The 12,912-nt window shown below is 48.4% G+C and overlaps 1 protein-coding gene across 1 annotated transcript; it reads right to left on the reverse strand.

The window, feature by feature from the left end:
* Positions 1–277: 277 nt before the first annotated feature.
* On the reverse strand, positions 278–11,475 carry LOC122872745 (multiple inositol polyphosphate phosphatase 1-like). The gene is made up of 7 exons (XM_044188782.1): positions 10,837–11,475; positions 8,394–8,579; positions 7,208–7,402; positions 4,725–4,822; positions 3,909–4,039; positions 2,887–3,020; positions 278–2,505 (listed from the first exon to the last, which is right to left on the reverse strand). Exons 1-7 carry the CDS (start codon positions 11,228–11,230, stop codon positions 2,252–2,254), a joined length of 1,392 nt encoding a protein of 463 aa, XP_044044717.1. The 5' UTR covers positions 11,231–11,475; the 3' UTR covers positions 278–2,251.
* Positions 11,476–12,912: the final 1,437 nt, after the last annotated feature.

Here is a 12,912-nt window from a genome sequence, read left to right on the forward strand (position 1 = left end):
ATCTCAAAACGTTTTCACTTTTTAATCAAAATATTTTGATAATATTCTCAAAATCTCTGTTTTCCCTCACAGTGAACCGAACACTCTTAACAGCAGAATCATCCACATGACAAATAAGTGTAATGTATTCGTTTTGTTATAAAGGATGTCTGTTTGTCTCATGACGAGCGAATGTGTCGAATCCTGATACGTCAGAAGCCATTTGGAGATTTTCACTTTTACGTCATTTTTGTAACTTTTATTTGTAATATAAAGACTAATGACAGGAAACACTTTGTTCTGTTTCAACAGTGAAAAACATTTATTAAAGCTTTCAATTAAAAACATTTGGCATCCATCGTTCTGCAATAACACCACAGGAAGCCAAACACAGAAGAAGCACCGAGTGAAAGCTGACACCAGTTTGAACAAAACAACCCAAAAAGTGACGAGCTGAGCCGCCATTTTAAACTTTAAACTAATTTAGGAACAATGACGTATAAACAACAGAAAATAATAATTCACCCTGAAGACACAAAACAGAACCAGAGCGGTTTATTATCAGATTGTGCCAGCCTCATTATCTCCTTAACGGAACTCTTATTGCGAAAATCCTCCGTGAATCTGCTGAGAGCTCGACTTGTTGTATAAAAACTGAGTTTGTAGAGAGAAGTCTGAGGTTTTCTACTTCACTTCAATACAGTCAGTTGATCACAGCAGCATGTGGTGGCTGTCAGAGAGAGCGACACTTCAGATCAGAGGCCCAAATCAACTCAAATGAACAAAGAACCAAAATTTGTAGAAAATCAAGCAAATACATCACATGATCATAAAAATATGAAGTGTCAGTCTCAGTGTCAGTTGGAGTTTCTCTACATGTAATAATCTTTCAGCTGCCACAGTGATGCTTTTCTTTAAAAGTCAGAGGGATGTAAATGTGTGGTTTGTCGTGTGTGTTAAAATGCAAGTTACTAATAAATTTAAGTATTTTTCTGAATAATGAATAGAAATAGAAACAGACTTACTTTGTGTAAATCTGTCGCTAGGAAACATCTGTAGTGCTGTCCAATCAAGAGTAATCAACTATGTAAACAGGAAGTCACTGTAGCATCACAAGCTAGCATAACTTCCAAACATTACAGTTTGAGAGGCTAAAAGATAAATCTTTAGTAGATGTAGGTATTTGTTCTGTAGACATGGAGAAATCGGTTTCAGAGTTAGTAGGATTCTTACAGTTTATAATGAGAGGGAAACACTCTAAACGGCTCAGAGATTAGCATGCTAACGTTAGCTTTGCCAGTTGGTTCAGTTAGCTAACAACAGTTCCACCTGCAGTTAGTGGCTGTAAATATTTATAACAACTAATCTCTATGTACTATAACTGTTCCTGTTCTGTTTGTATTTTATTGTGGAGTTTCGTGTATTTTAAAGGCCCATCAGGGACGAAGGTTATTACAAACTAGCTGCAGTATGTGACATTGGTTCCTGCTGTTTGTTTTGTCTCTATACAAATAAACTTTACATAAACAGAAAAACCCACAGCGTAAAGATCTCGCGTGAGAAGACGTATGAGAAATTTCAGGTTTAAAACATATTTTCTTTGTCCTGCACATGCTCACTTTCAAAAAGTTGATTAGAAACTCAGTCATGTGTAAATCTGACAGAGAAATCAGGTTTCTTTAATCCCTGAACCTACAGAAACCAGCTTTGTAGTTTCCACCTCACGTTACGCTTTTAAAAGCATGTAAACACCCTGACAACTATCAGCCAATCAGCTGCAAACTAAAGAGTTTTGGTGAAAAAATAAAGCTAATGTGTTTCAGAGACACAAAGTTGTGGCGACATATTTGGTATAAAAATGGGTAAAAACCCTTTAAAAAGGAGAAACACATGAAAACCAACTTTTTACCTTTTAACGTTTTTTTTAATTTAACACAAACTCCCATCACATTAAAGCAGAAACAGCTGTGCTGCAGCAGGAACCACCAGATTTATAAATCTGTTTTTACTGAACAAATTCATATTAGAGAGACGATAAAAAACCCTGTTTACCAGCAGCAAATGTCAAGAGGGCAGACCTGTGAGGTCACGTGACCCGCGGTATCTCTCTGCAGCTCCATGTACACCAGACATGACCACTGGTTACTGTTGCTAAGCTGTTGAACTGAAGTGGTTCCAGTGTTGACAGATCAACACATTAAGGCTGTAAAGAAGGACTCATGTCTGAACTGGATTCTGTGCTTGTACTGGACCAGAGTACCTAGTTCTTCACTCAGAGTTCGGTGTTTGGTCCGCGGCCCCCGGGTCTTCCCTCACACTCCCTGTGGAAGTCGCAGCCGTCCAGCAGGTGGCGGTACGTGGCCCGGATGTCCCGATACAGCGGCGCGTCCTCCGCCTCCAGCCCCGGGAATCGAGCCGGAGACTCGTTGATGAGCAGCTGCAGCCGCGGGCCTCGCTGGCAGTCGTACAGGACGAAGAGCAGGTTGGCGGCGTACGGGACGATGAGACTGGTCCGGAACCTTCGACCTGTGAGACACGACAGGAGAGTTTTTAACTCGAACCGGACAGGATGAACATCACAGGAGGGGCATGAACCTTCGCTGTGCTCGTCGGTAGTTTAACTCATCGTTGGAGAGAAAACTTTTTCATTGTTAGAACCTGAACACTAGTGAGATAAACATGTAAAGCTTGTCCTGAGGGGGGCAGCAGAGGAAAGGTCGTGTTGTTACGAGTTACTCTAGAAAAGAACTAGTGTGTACGACGTGTTTCAGACGCTGTTCGATGTTGCGAAGGTCTGATGAAATATATGCATGAATAAATCATTTAATTGGTGCTTCTGCAGCAGCCATCTTGGATGAAGCGTGTCCTCGTCTGATTGGACGTCAGAAAGGGGGCGGGGCTTCATACCGTGCTGCGTGTGGTAGTTGTTGGCGGTGGGCGGAGTCTGGTCCTTGTAGAGTCCCAGCAGGGAGAGGAGGGGGAGGAGCGTCTCGGCGTGACCCACCAGGATGGAGGCCGGCTCAGGTGACGCGTCCGTGGACCTGATGGACACCAACAGTCACTGATTAGCAATAAAGTTCATGCAAACCACATTTCTGTCAGCTTCCTGTCCTCTGTGTCCCTGCAAGAGAGAAGAGCCAGGAGGAGGAGGAGGAGGAAGAGGAAGAGGAGGGAGGAGGGAGGAGGCGGAGGAAGTGGAGGCGGAGGAGGAGGAGGAGGAAGAGGAGGCGGAGGAGGAGGAAGAGGAAGAGGAGGGAGGAGGCGGAGAAGGAAATGGAGGCGGAGGAGGAGGAGGCGGAGGAAGAGGAGGCGGTGGAGGAGGAAGAGGAAGAGGAGGGAGGAGGCGGAGGAGGAGGAGGAAGAGGAGGGAGGAGGCGGAGGAGGATGGAACAGCGTTGTGCTATCTTAGCGTTAGTCTCTGTTTACCAACAGCAGCGCTCAACTGAACAGAGTAAATGCGATACAGCAGATGGACGTGTTGCTGCGTTGGTCTGCGAGCCGGACTGGCCTGCTGGCTCGCCAGCTGCCCCCGCAGGCGCTTGTGGAGCTTCTCAACTGGAGAAGGAGCACATCTTCGATTCGCCATCAATTTTCGTAAAAATGCCAATATTCACAATCTACACAGTTGATTTCTCGCCTCGAATATTCTCAAAAGTGAATTTAGTGATGAAATAAAACTACAGTGTGGTGCTGACCCGTCCGCCTCGCAGTCCGCCATTGGACAGTCTGGAGAGACGCAATGCATTGTGGGGCGGTTGAGTATACATTAAGCTCACGGCGCATACTCAGAAATTCTTGCTAATCTAATCTACACAAAATCCACGTACTCTGCAGCAGGACCGCGCGACACACTCGACTTGACGCCACACTTAGTGTGAAGAGTACGGCGGTATGACTGGAAGAACTGCGTTTCCTGTGACGTCACTGACCTGCGAGGACGTCCGGCTCTGTCGAGCGTCCTGAAGATGTGATGGAAGAGAGGACAGCTGGACAGACTGCTGATCACATGACCATGAGAGCGCTTCCAGTACTGCTTCAGGTCCGACTTGTACTCCAACACCTGCAAATATTAACAGAAGAAGATATGAAACTAATACAAGACTCACCGTTTTCACTTTAGACCAGCCGTCGCTGGATTTAAAGCTCCAGCAATCAATATGTGCATATTGACTATGGATCAGATGTGTGATGGTAAAGTGTCCCTGCGCTCGACAGAGCTTTTTTACCTCTTTTCTAAATGATCGACCTGATAATTGTGTTATTATAAGGCCATTTACTTCTGAATTGCAACTTATTCCATTTTCATGAAATCTAACTGTTTTTATTTGTGGTCTGCATTAGTGCAATCACTGTCGCTAATCTGCTAATGCTAACCCAACAGTTCCTCCATTCATCAGCTGCCACTAATTAACGTTATTCAGTGAGAACCTTGACGACAGAAGAAAAGATCCTCTGTGACGCCACCGTCCAGCCAGCTTCTGATGCTCCAGCAGAGCGAGACGTCTTCTTATAGAAGATCTCAGGTCAGTTTCAGGAGTCACATTCTGCAGCTAAACTTTCAGCACAAGGACCTGATCGGACTCAGGATCAGCACGTAATCAATATTAAAGGAAAACGAACTTGATCGATCACTTTTCTGTCTATCGACTAATCGATTAATCACCTAGTGTGTGTGTACGTGTGTACAAGTTGTGTGTACACGCTGTGTGTACATGTGTGTGTACGCTGTTGATGTGAGTCTGAACCTTTGCGTCGTTCTCATCAAACAGGAAGCACCACGGAGAGTGAAGAGATTTGATGGAGAGCTCGTAGGAACACAAGAAGAACGCCGCTTCAACCAGATCTACAGGAGACACAGAGGGACAATCTTAGTTCACATCAGTTCGGGTCTGGAGGAAACTCCTGCAGAGCAGAAGTGATGCTGCTGACGCGTCGAGGTTCAACACAAACATGGTTCCTCTTCCTTTAAGGTTCAGCAAACAGACCTGGAGTAAATAAATGAGTAACCACCATCATTTAAAGAGGAAAATGGCCATTCTGGAGGCTTATGAATATCCTCATAGTGTGAATGTACCTGGTTACAATGGCTGCTGCTGAAATTTCCAAAGTAAAGCAAAAATTGAGCCTGAAAATGTTCGAGAAAACAATCGGAATATTTCTAGAACCTGTCTATCTAGAGTTGCTCAGTCTGACGAGTGCTGGTTCCCTCACGTTGTTCTCCTAAATGTTACTGAACACAGGAAACCATCCGACGGCTTCACCTTCTGAACACCAGTGTGAATTATTTACACGTTGTTTCTGAGAGTTTTGTTTGTCATTTTGGAAGACGGCTCTAAATACTACCCACGAGCCTCGGCAGCAGAGAGAGAGATGTGTTCGTCAACTCGTACGTTTACTCACACACTGTACTGAAGTACACATCGGAGGTACTTTACTCGAGTCTTTCTTCTTCATCTCAGAGGAAATATTGGACTTTTTACTTCACCACGTTTATGACAACTTTAGTTACTTTGCAGATTCAGATTTTTACACACAAAATATATCAAATGTTTTTAGTGGTTGAGGTTAAGGGTCAGGGGTAGGTGAGGGCCGTGGTGAAGGTTGAGGTTAGGGTCAGGTGTAGGTGAGGGCCGTGGTGAAGGTTAAGGGTCAGGTGTAGGTGAGGGCCGTGGTGAAGGTTAAGGGTCAGGTGTAGGTGAGGGCCGTGGTGAAGGTTGAGGTTAGGGTCAGGTGTAGGTGAGGGCCGTGGTGAAGGTTAAGGGTCAGGTGTAGGTGAGGGCTGTGGTGAAGGTTGAGGTTAGGGTCAGGTGTAGGTGAGGGCCGTGGTGAAGGTTAAGGGTCAGGTGTAGGTGAGGGCCGTGGTGAAGGTTGAGGTTAGGGTCAGGTGTAGGTGAGGGCCGTGGTGAAGGTTAAGGGTCAGGTGTAGGTGAGGGCCGTGGTGAAGGTTGAGGTTAGGGTCAGGTGTAGGTGAGGGCCGTGGTGAAGGTTAAGGGTCAGGTGTAGGTGAGGGCCGTGGTGAAGTTGTTGAGGTTTAGGTCAGGTGTAGGTGAGGGCAGTGGTGAAGGTTGAGGGTCAGGTGTAGGTGAGGGCCGTGGTGAAGGTTGAGGTTAGGGTCAGGTGTAGGTGAGGGCCGTGGTGAAGGTTGAGGTTTAGGTCAGGTGTAGGTGAGGGCCGTGGTGAAGGTTGAGGTTTAGGGTCAGGTGTAGGTGTAGGTGAGGGCCGTGGTGAAGGTTGAGGTTAGGGTCAGGTGTAGGTGAGGGCCGTGGTGAAGGTTGAGGTTAGGGTCAGGTGTAGGTGAGGGCTGTGGTGAAGGTTAAGGGTCAGGTGTAGGTGAGGGCCGTGGTGAAGGTTAAGGGTCAGATGTAGGTGAGGGCCGTGGTGAAGGTTAAGGGTCAGGTGTAGGTGAGGGCCGTGGTGAAGGTTAAGGGTCAGATGTAGGTGAGGGCCGTGGTGAAGGTTAAGGGTCAGGTGTAGGTGAGGGCCGTGGTGAAGGTTAAGGGTCAGATGTAGGTGAGGGCCGTGGTGAAGGTTAAGGTTTAGGTCAGGTGTAGGTGAGGGCCGTGGTGAAGGTTAAGGGTCAGGTGTAGGTGAGGCCATGGTGACGGTTAAGGGTCAGATGTAGGTGAGGGCCGTGGTGAAGGTTAAGGTTTAGGGTCAGGTGTAGGTGAGGGCCGTGGTGAAGGTTGAGGTTAGGGTCAGGTGTAGGTGAGGGCCGTGGTAAAGGTTGAGGTTAGGGTCAGGTGTAGGTGAGGGCCGTGGTGAAGGTTAAGGTTTAGGTCAGGTGTAGGTGAGGGCCGTGGTGAAGGTTGAGGTTAGGGTCAGGTGTAGGTGAGGGCCGTGGTGAAGGTTGAGGTTAGGGTCAGGTGTAGGTGAGGGCCGTGGTGAAGGTTAAGGTTTAGGTCAGGTGTAGGTGAGGGCCGTGGTGAAGGTTGAGGTTAGGGTCAGGTGTAGGTGAGGGCCGTGGTGAAGGTTAAGGTTTAGGGTCAGGTGTAGGTGAGGGCCGTGGTGAAGGTTGAGGTTAGGGTCAGGTGTAGGTGAGGGCCGTGGTGAAGGTTGAGGTTAGGGTCAGGTGTAGGTGAGGGCCGTGGTGAAGGTTGAGGGTCAGGTGTAGGTGAGGGCCGTGGTGAAGGTTGAGGTTTAGGGTCAGGTGTAGGTGAGGGCCGTGGGGAGGGGCATTATGTCAATGAAGGTTCTCACAAGTACAGAGACTAAGGTGTGTGTGTCTGACCCGGTGTGAGGCGGTGGTGAGGAAGGCCCAGCCTCTCGGCCACCCTCCTCTTCACTGCCTCCATCTCCTCCCCGTGTTTGAACTTCTCCACCTCCAGCAGCGCCGTGCGATTGTTCTCCACGCCCTCCACGTAACCACGGCAACGCTCGAAGAAACGCATCAGCTGGTCGTCCACCTGGTGGCTGTACTGCGGCTCTGCAGAGAGAGAGAGAGGGAGATGTGTTCGTCAACTCGTACGTTTACTCACGCGCTGTACTGAAGTACACACCGGAGGTACTTTACTCGAGTCTTTCTTCTTCATCTCAGAGGAAATATTGGACTTTTTACTTCACCACGTTTATGACAACTTTAGTTACTTCGCAGATTCAAATTTTTACACGCAAATTATATCAAGTGTTTATAAAATGTAATGTTTTGTTGTAAATTAAACTCCAACAGTTTATACAAGTTCAGCTGAAACGAGTCCATTAATCAATTAGTCGATTGACAGAAAATTGTGTTGAACTATTTTGATTGTTTATGTATGTATGCCGTCATGTGTTGGTGATGTCATTTGGAGCCAGAGTCTGCACAGTAGTGATCGGGGGTGGAGCCGCGGTATCGAGGTCCCGCCCACACACCCGGCTGACCCAATCGTGAGCCGGCCTCAGCTGTCAATCATGTTTTTATAGCATCAGATAACGAATTAGAATCAAACTTATCAGAAAAACAAACTGACAGAAACCATGAACTTTGATGGTCTGAGTTTAACATGGAGGGGGCGGGGCTTATGAGCTGTACTGCAGCCCGCCACAAGGGGGCGGTCCAGTTGGTCTGGGAGCTGTCACGTCGTCCATCTTTATATACAGTCTGTGGTGGAGAGACGGAGGTGACCACAATGCATGCTGGGTGATGATGTCACACTGACATTAGTAATGAGGAGATCGAGCCACACGCCGTAGCAGAAGTGCAGTGCATGATGGGAAACTTTCTGAGCTAAAAGCTGATTGGCTCAGAGGTTTTACATCAACACTTTTGATTCGCTGTTTCATGAATTTAGGTTTTATGATGGAGGTTTACTCTTTAAACAACATCAACGATCTAAAACTTCAAGTCGAAACCATCCGAGACACCGAGGCTCAGTAACGGCGAGATACTGTACCTGGTCTCACCTGTTCACCTGTAGTAATGACTGATGTGCTCTCACCTGTGCGTCTCCAGAGCTGCTGCAGACCCTCCTGAAACGCCTCCATGCTGCTCACACAGCGATGCTTCGAACTGCTCCGGAAACTGATCCTCCTCATGTTCTCCTCCGACAGGAGCGACGGAAACAAGGCCGACAGACGCTGCGCCAGCTGACGGAGGTCATCTCTGCCCTTCATCACCAGCTGACCTGAGGAGGAGGAGGAGGAGGAGGAGGAGAGGAGGAGAAGGAGGAGGAGGAGGAGGAGAGAGAGAGAGGAGAGGAGGGGGAGGAGGAGAAGGAGGAGGGGGAGGAGGAGAGAGAGGAGAGGCGGGGAGTAGGAGAGGGAGGAGGGGGAGGAGAGGAGAGGAGGGGGAAGAGGAGGGGAGGAGGAGGAGGAGGAGGAGGAGGAGAGGAGAGGAGGGGGAAGAGGAGAGAGGAGGAGGAGGAGGAGGAGGAGGAGAGAGAGGAGAGGAGGGGGAGTAGGAGAAGGAGGAGGGGGAGGAGGAGAAGGAGGAGGGGGAGGAGGAGAGAGAGGAGAGGAGGGGGAGTAGGAGAAGGAGGAGAGGGAGGAGGAGAGGAGAGGGAGGAGGAGGAAGAGGAGGGGAGGAAGAGGAGGAGGAGAGAGAGGAGGAGAGGAGAGGGAGGAGGAGGAGGAGGAGAGGAGAGGAGGGGGAAGAGGAGGGGAGGAGGAGGGGGGAGGAGAGGAGAGGAGGGGGAAGAGGAGAAGGAGGAGGAGGAGGAGGAGGAGAGAGAGGAGGAAAGAGGGGGGGGAGGAAGAGGAGGAGGAGAGGAGAGGAGGGGGAGGAGGAGAGAGAGGAGAGGAGGGGGAGTAGGAGAGGGAGGAGAGGGAGGAGGAGAGGAGAGGGAGGAGGAGGAGGAGGAGGAGGAGGAGGAGGAGGAGGAGGAGGAGAGGAGAGGAGGGGGAGGAGGAGGAGGGGGAGGAGGAGGAGAGAGAGGAGGAGAAGGAGGAGGAGGAGAGGAGAGGAGGGGGAAGAGGAGGGGGGAGGAGGAGAGGAGAGGAGGAGAGGAGGAGGAGGAGAGAGAGGAGGAGAGGAGGAGGAGGATGAGAGGAGGGGGAGGAGGACGAGAGCAGTTTAACAGGAACATTTTGAAGAATATTCCAGGTGTTGGACAGCTTTAGTTTGAGAAACAGAACAATGAGCCTGCAGTGATTAACAGGGACGCTGTCAGTACTGTCAGTGATCCAGAGACTGTCAGTGATACAGAGACACAGAGACTGTCAGTAATACAGAGACTGTCAGTGATCCAGAGACTGTCAGTGATACAGAGACTGTCAGAGACACAGAGACTGTCAGTGATACAGAGACACAGAGACTGTCAGTAATACAGAGACTGTCAGTGATCCAGAGACTGTCAGTGATCCAGAGACTGTCAGTAATACAGAGACTGTCAGTGATCCAGAGACTGTCAGTGATACAGAGACTGTCAGTGATCCAGAGACTGTCAGTGATACAGAGACACAGAGACTGTCAGTAATACAGAGACTGTCAGTGATCCAGAGACTGTCAGTGATACAGAGACTGTCAGAGACACAGAGACTGTCAGAGACACAGAGACTGTCAGTGATCCAGAGACTGTCAGTGATACAGAGACTGTCAGAGACACAGAGACTGTCAGTGATACAGAGACTGTCAGTGATACAGAGACTGTCAGTAATACAGAGACTGTCAGTGATCCAGAGACTGTCAGTGATACAGAGACACAGAGACTGTCAGTGATCCAGAGACTGTCAGTGATACAGAGACTGTCAGAGACACAGAGACTGTCAGTGATCCAGAGACTGTCAGTGATACAGAGACTGTCAGAGACACAGAGACTGTCAGTAATACAGAGACTGTCAGTGATCCAGAGACAGTCAGTAATACAGAGACTGTCAGAGACACAGAGACTGTCAGTGATCCAGACTGTCAGAGACACAGAGACGGTCAGTGATCCAGAGACTGTCAGAGACACAGAGACTGTCAGTGATCCAGAGACTGTCAGAGACACAGAGACTGTCAGTGATCCAGACTGTCAGAGACACAGAGACGGTCAGTGATACAGAGACTGTCAGAGACACAGAGACTGTCAGTGATCCAGACTGTCAGAGACACAGAGACGGTCAGTGATACAGAGACTGTCAGAGACACAGAGACTGTCAGTGATCCAGACTGTCAGAGACACAGAGACGGTCAGTAATACAGAGACTGTCAGTGATCCAGAGACAGTCAGTAATACAGAGACTGTCAGAGACACAGAGACGGTCAGTGATACAGAGACTGTCAGAGACACAGAGACTGTCAGTGATCCAGACTGTCAGAGACACAGAGACGGTCAGTGATACAGAGACTGTCAGAGACACAGAGACTGTCAGTGATCCAGACGGTCAGTGATGTAGTATTACAGTGTGTCAGTGGCCCAAGCAGGGACAGGTCTATTATCGGTAGCGGGTGGCTGTGCTCACCGTCCATGTCCTCGGTGTACCACATGTCCCAGCGGCTCTGGATGTCCTGCAGCCAGCCCGCGGAGCCTCTGGAAGCTTCTCTCCGGACCAGCTCGCTCAGTTTCTGGATCCTGCGGATGTTTTTGACGGTTGGGTACCGGCTGCCGTGCCGGATGACGGCGGTCAGGTGGACCGGAGAGCACCGCTCGGTGGGCGGAGGTTTTAAGACGGATTTGTTCACGGATAAGACGTCCCGCAGCAGGTGCGGGTTCACCTCCTCGTACCGGGTCTTGGTCCCGAAGTAAGGGGCGATGTGCGGGATGTCCGGGACCGACAGAGAAGAGCATGAGCGGGTCAGAAGCAGGCTGAGAGCCGCCACCACCAAACTGTGTCTGGGCGGTAAGACGGAGAACATGTCGGCCGGTTTCAGAGGAACGTCTCACCGCCGCCTTTGCTCGCTTTGTTGATGTTCCGGGTTCATCTGACCTTTGACCTGTCGTTCAGCTCTACAGTGGACGACCAAAAACGCTCCCGGAGTTTTTCTCATAAAACTACAACTTATAATACAAAATACGAATATTAATACACAGAGATAGTTACTGTACTACTTGTACTGCGTATGAGATCGATATAAATGATCAGTTTGGCTTCATGAAGCTTCAAAAACCAGAAACATTCGCATCAAGTTCCGTTAAACAAACAGCTTCCGGTTAACATGATCCAAAATAAAAGCAGAAACAAAAATTACTCCCGTTTTATTTTCAAAATAAAAGCTTCATTAACAAACGTTCCAGTTCACCATCTCACAAGATTTTTTTATGTCTTAATTTTCAAAATGAGAAATGCATTAAAAGGTACCGAAATGTGCAGCAAACAGCAACATGTCTTCTTCTTCTCCTTTTCGGCTGTTCCCTTTCAGGGGTCGCCACAGCGAATCATGTGCCTCCATCTAACCCTGTCCTCTGCGTCCTCTTCACTCACACCAGTTAACTTCCTGTCCTCTCTCACTACATCCATAAACCTCCTCTCTGGTCTTCCTCTAGACCTCCTGCCTGGCAGCTCCAACCTCAGCATCCTTCTACCAATATATTCACAGTCTCTCCTCTGAACACGTCCAAACCACCTCGATCTGTCCTCTCTGACTTTATCTCCGAAACATCTAATATGAGCTGTCCCTCTGATGTCCTCGTTCCTGATCCTGTCCGTCCTCGTCCCTCCCAAAGAGAACCTCGACATCTTAAGCTCTGCTACCTCCAGCTCTGCCTCTTGTCTTTTCTTCAGCGCCGCTGTCTCTAAGCTGTACAACATCGCTGGTCTCACCGCCGTCTCCAACACCTTTCCTTTCATTCCTGTTGAGACTCTTTTATCACACAACACACCTGACACTTTCCTCCACCCGCTCCAACCTGCTCGCACTCGCCTCTTCACCTCTTCTCCACAGTCTCCATCGCTCTGAACCGTTGACCCTAAGTACTTAAAGTCCTGCACCTTCTTCACCTCTGCTCCCTGTGACCTCACCGTCCCACCTGGGTCCCTCTCATTGACGCACCTGTATTCTGTCTTACTGCGGCTGAGCTTCATTCCTCTGTTTCCCAGAGCAGACCTCCATCTCTCTAGATTTTCCTCCACCTGCTCCCTGCTCTCGCTACAAATCACAATGTCATCCGCAAACATCATAGTCCATGGAGATTCCTGTCTAACCTCATCTGTCAGCCCGTCCATCAAAAAACATTTTTAAAAATCAGACACAAAGTAAGAGACACACAATAAAAGAAACAACAAAAACTAAAATTAAAAACGTCTAAACATTACTTAGAATATCATAAAGTCGAAAGTGCATCATTTAGGTTTGTTTGTTTGTTTGCAGAATGCCAAAGCAGAATTATACACAATAAGTAAAATAAAATTGTATGTAAATATATATATATATATATATATATATATATATATATATAAATAATATATGTGCTCTGTTGCACCTGTAACCACACACAACAGTGAGGAGATTTTCAAGGGCTGTTCCTCTTTAAGCTCATTGTTCTGAGCGCATTATTGATGAGTGAAGACGACTCAGATGTGTATCAACATTTTTATCAA

The sequence above is a fragment of the Siniperca chuatsi genome, unplaced genomic scaffold (assembly GCF_020085105.1).
Source record: "Siniperca chuatsi isolate FFG_IHB_CAS unplaced genomic scaffold, ASM2008510v1 Contig00103, whole genome shotgun sequence".
Classification (NCBI taxonomy): domain Eukaryota; kingdom Metazoa; phylum Chordata; class Actinopteri; order Centrarchiformes; family Sinipercidae; genus Siniperca; species Siniperca chuatsi.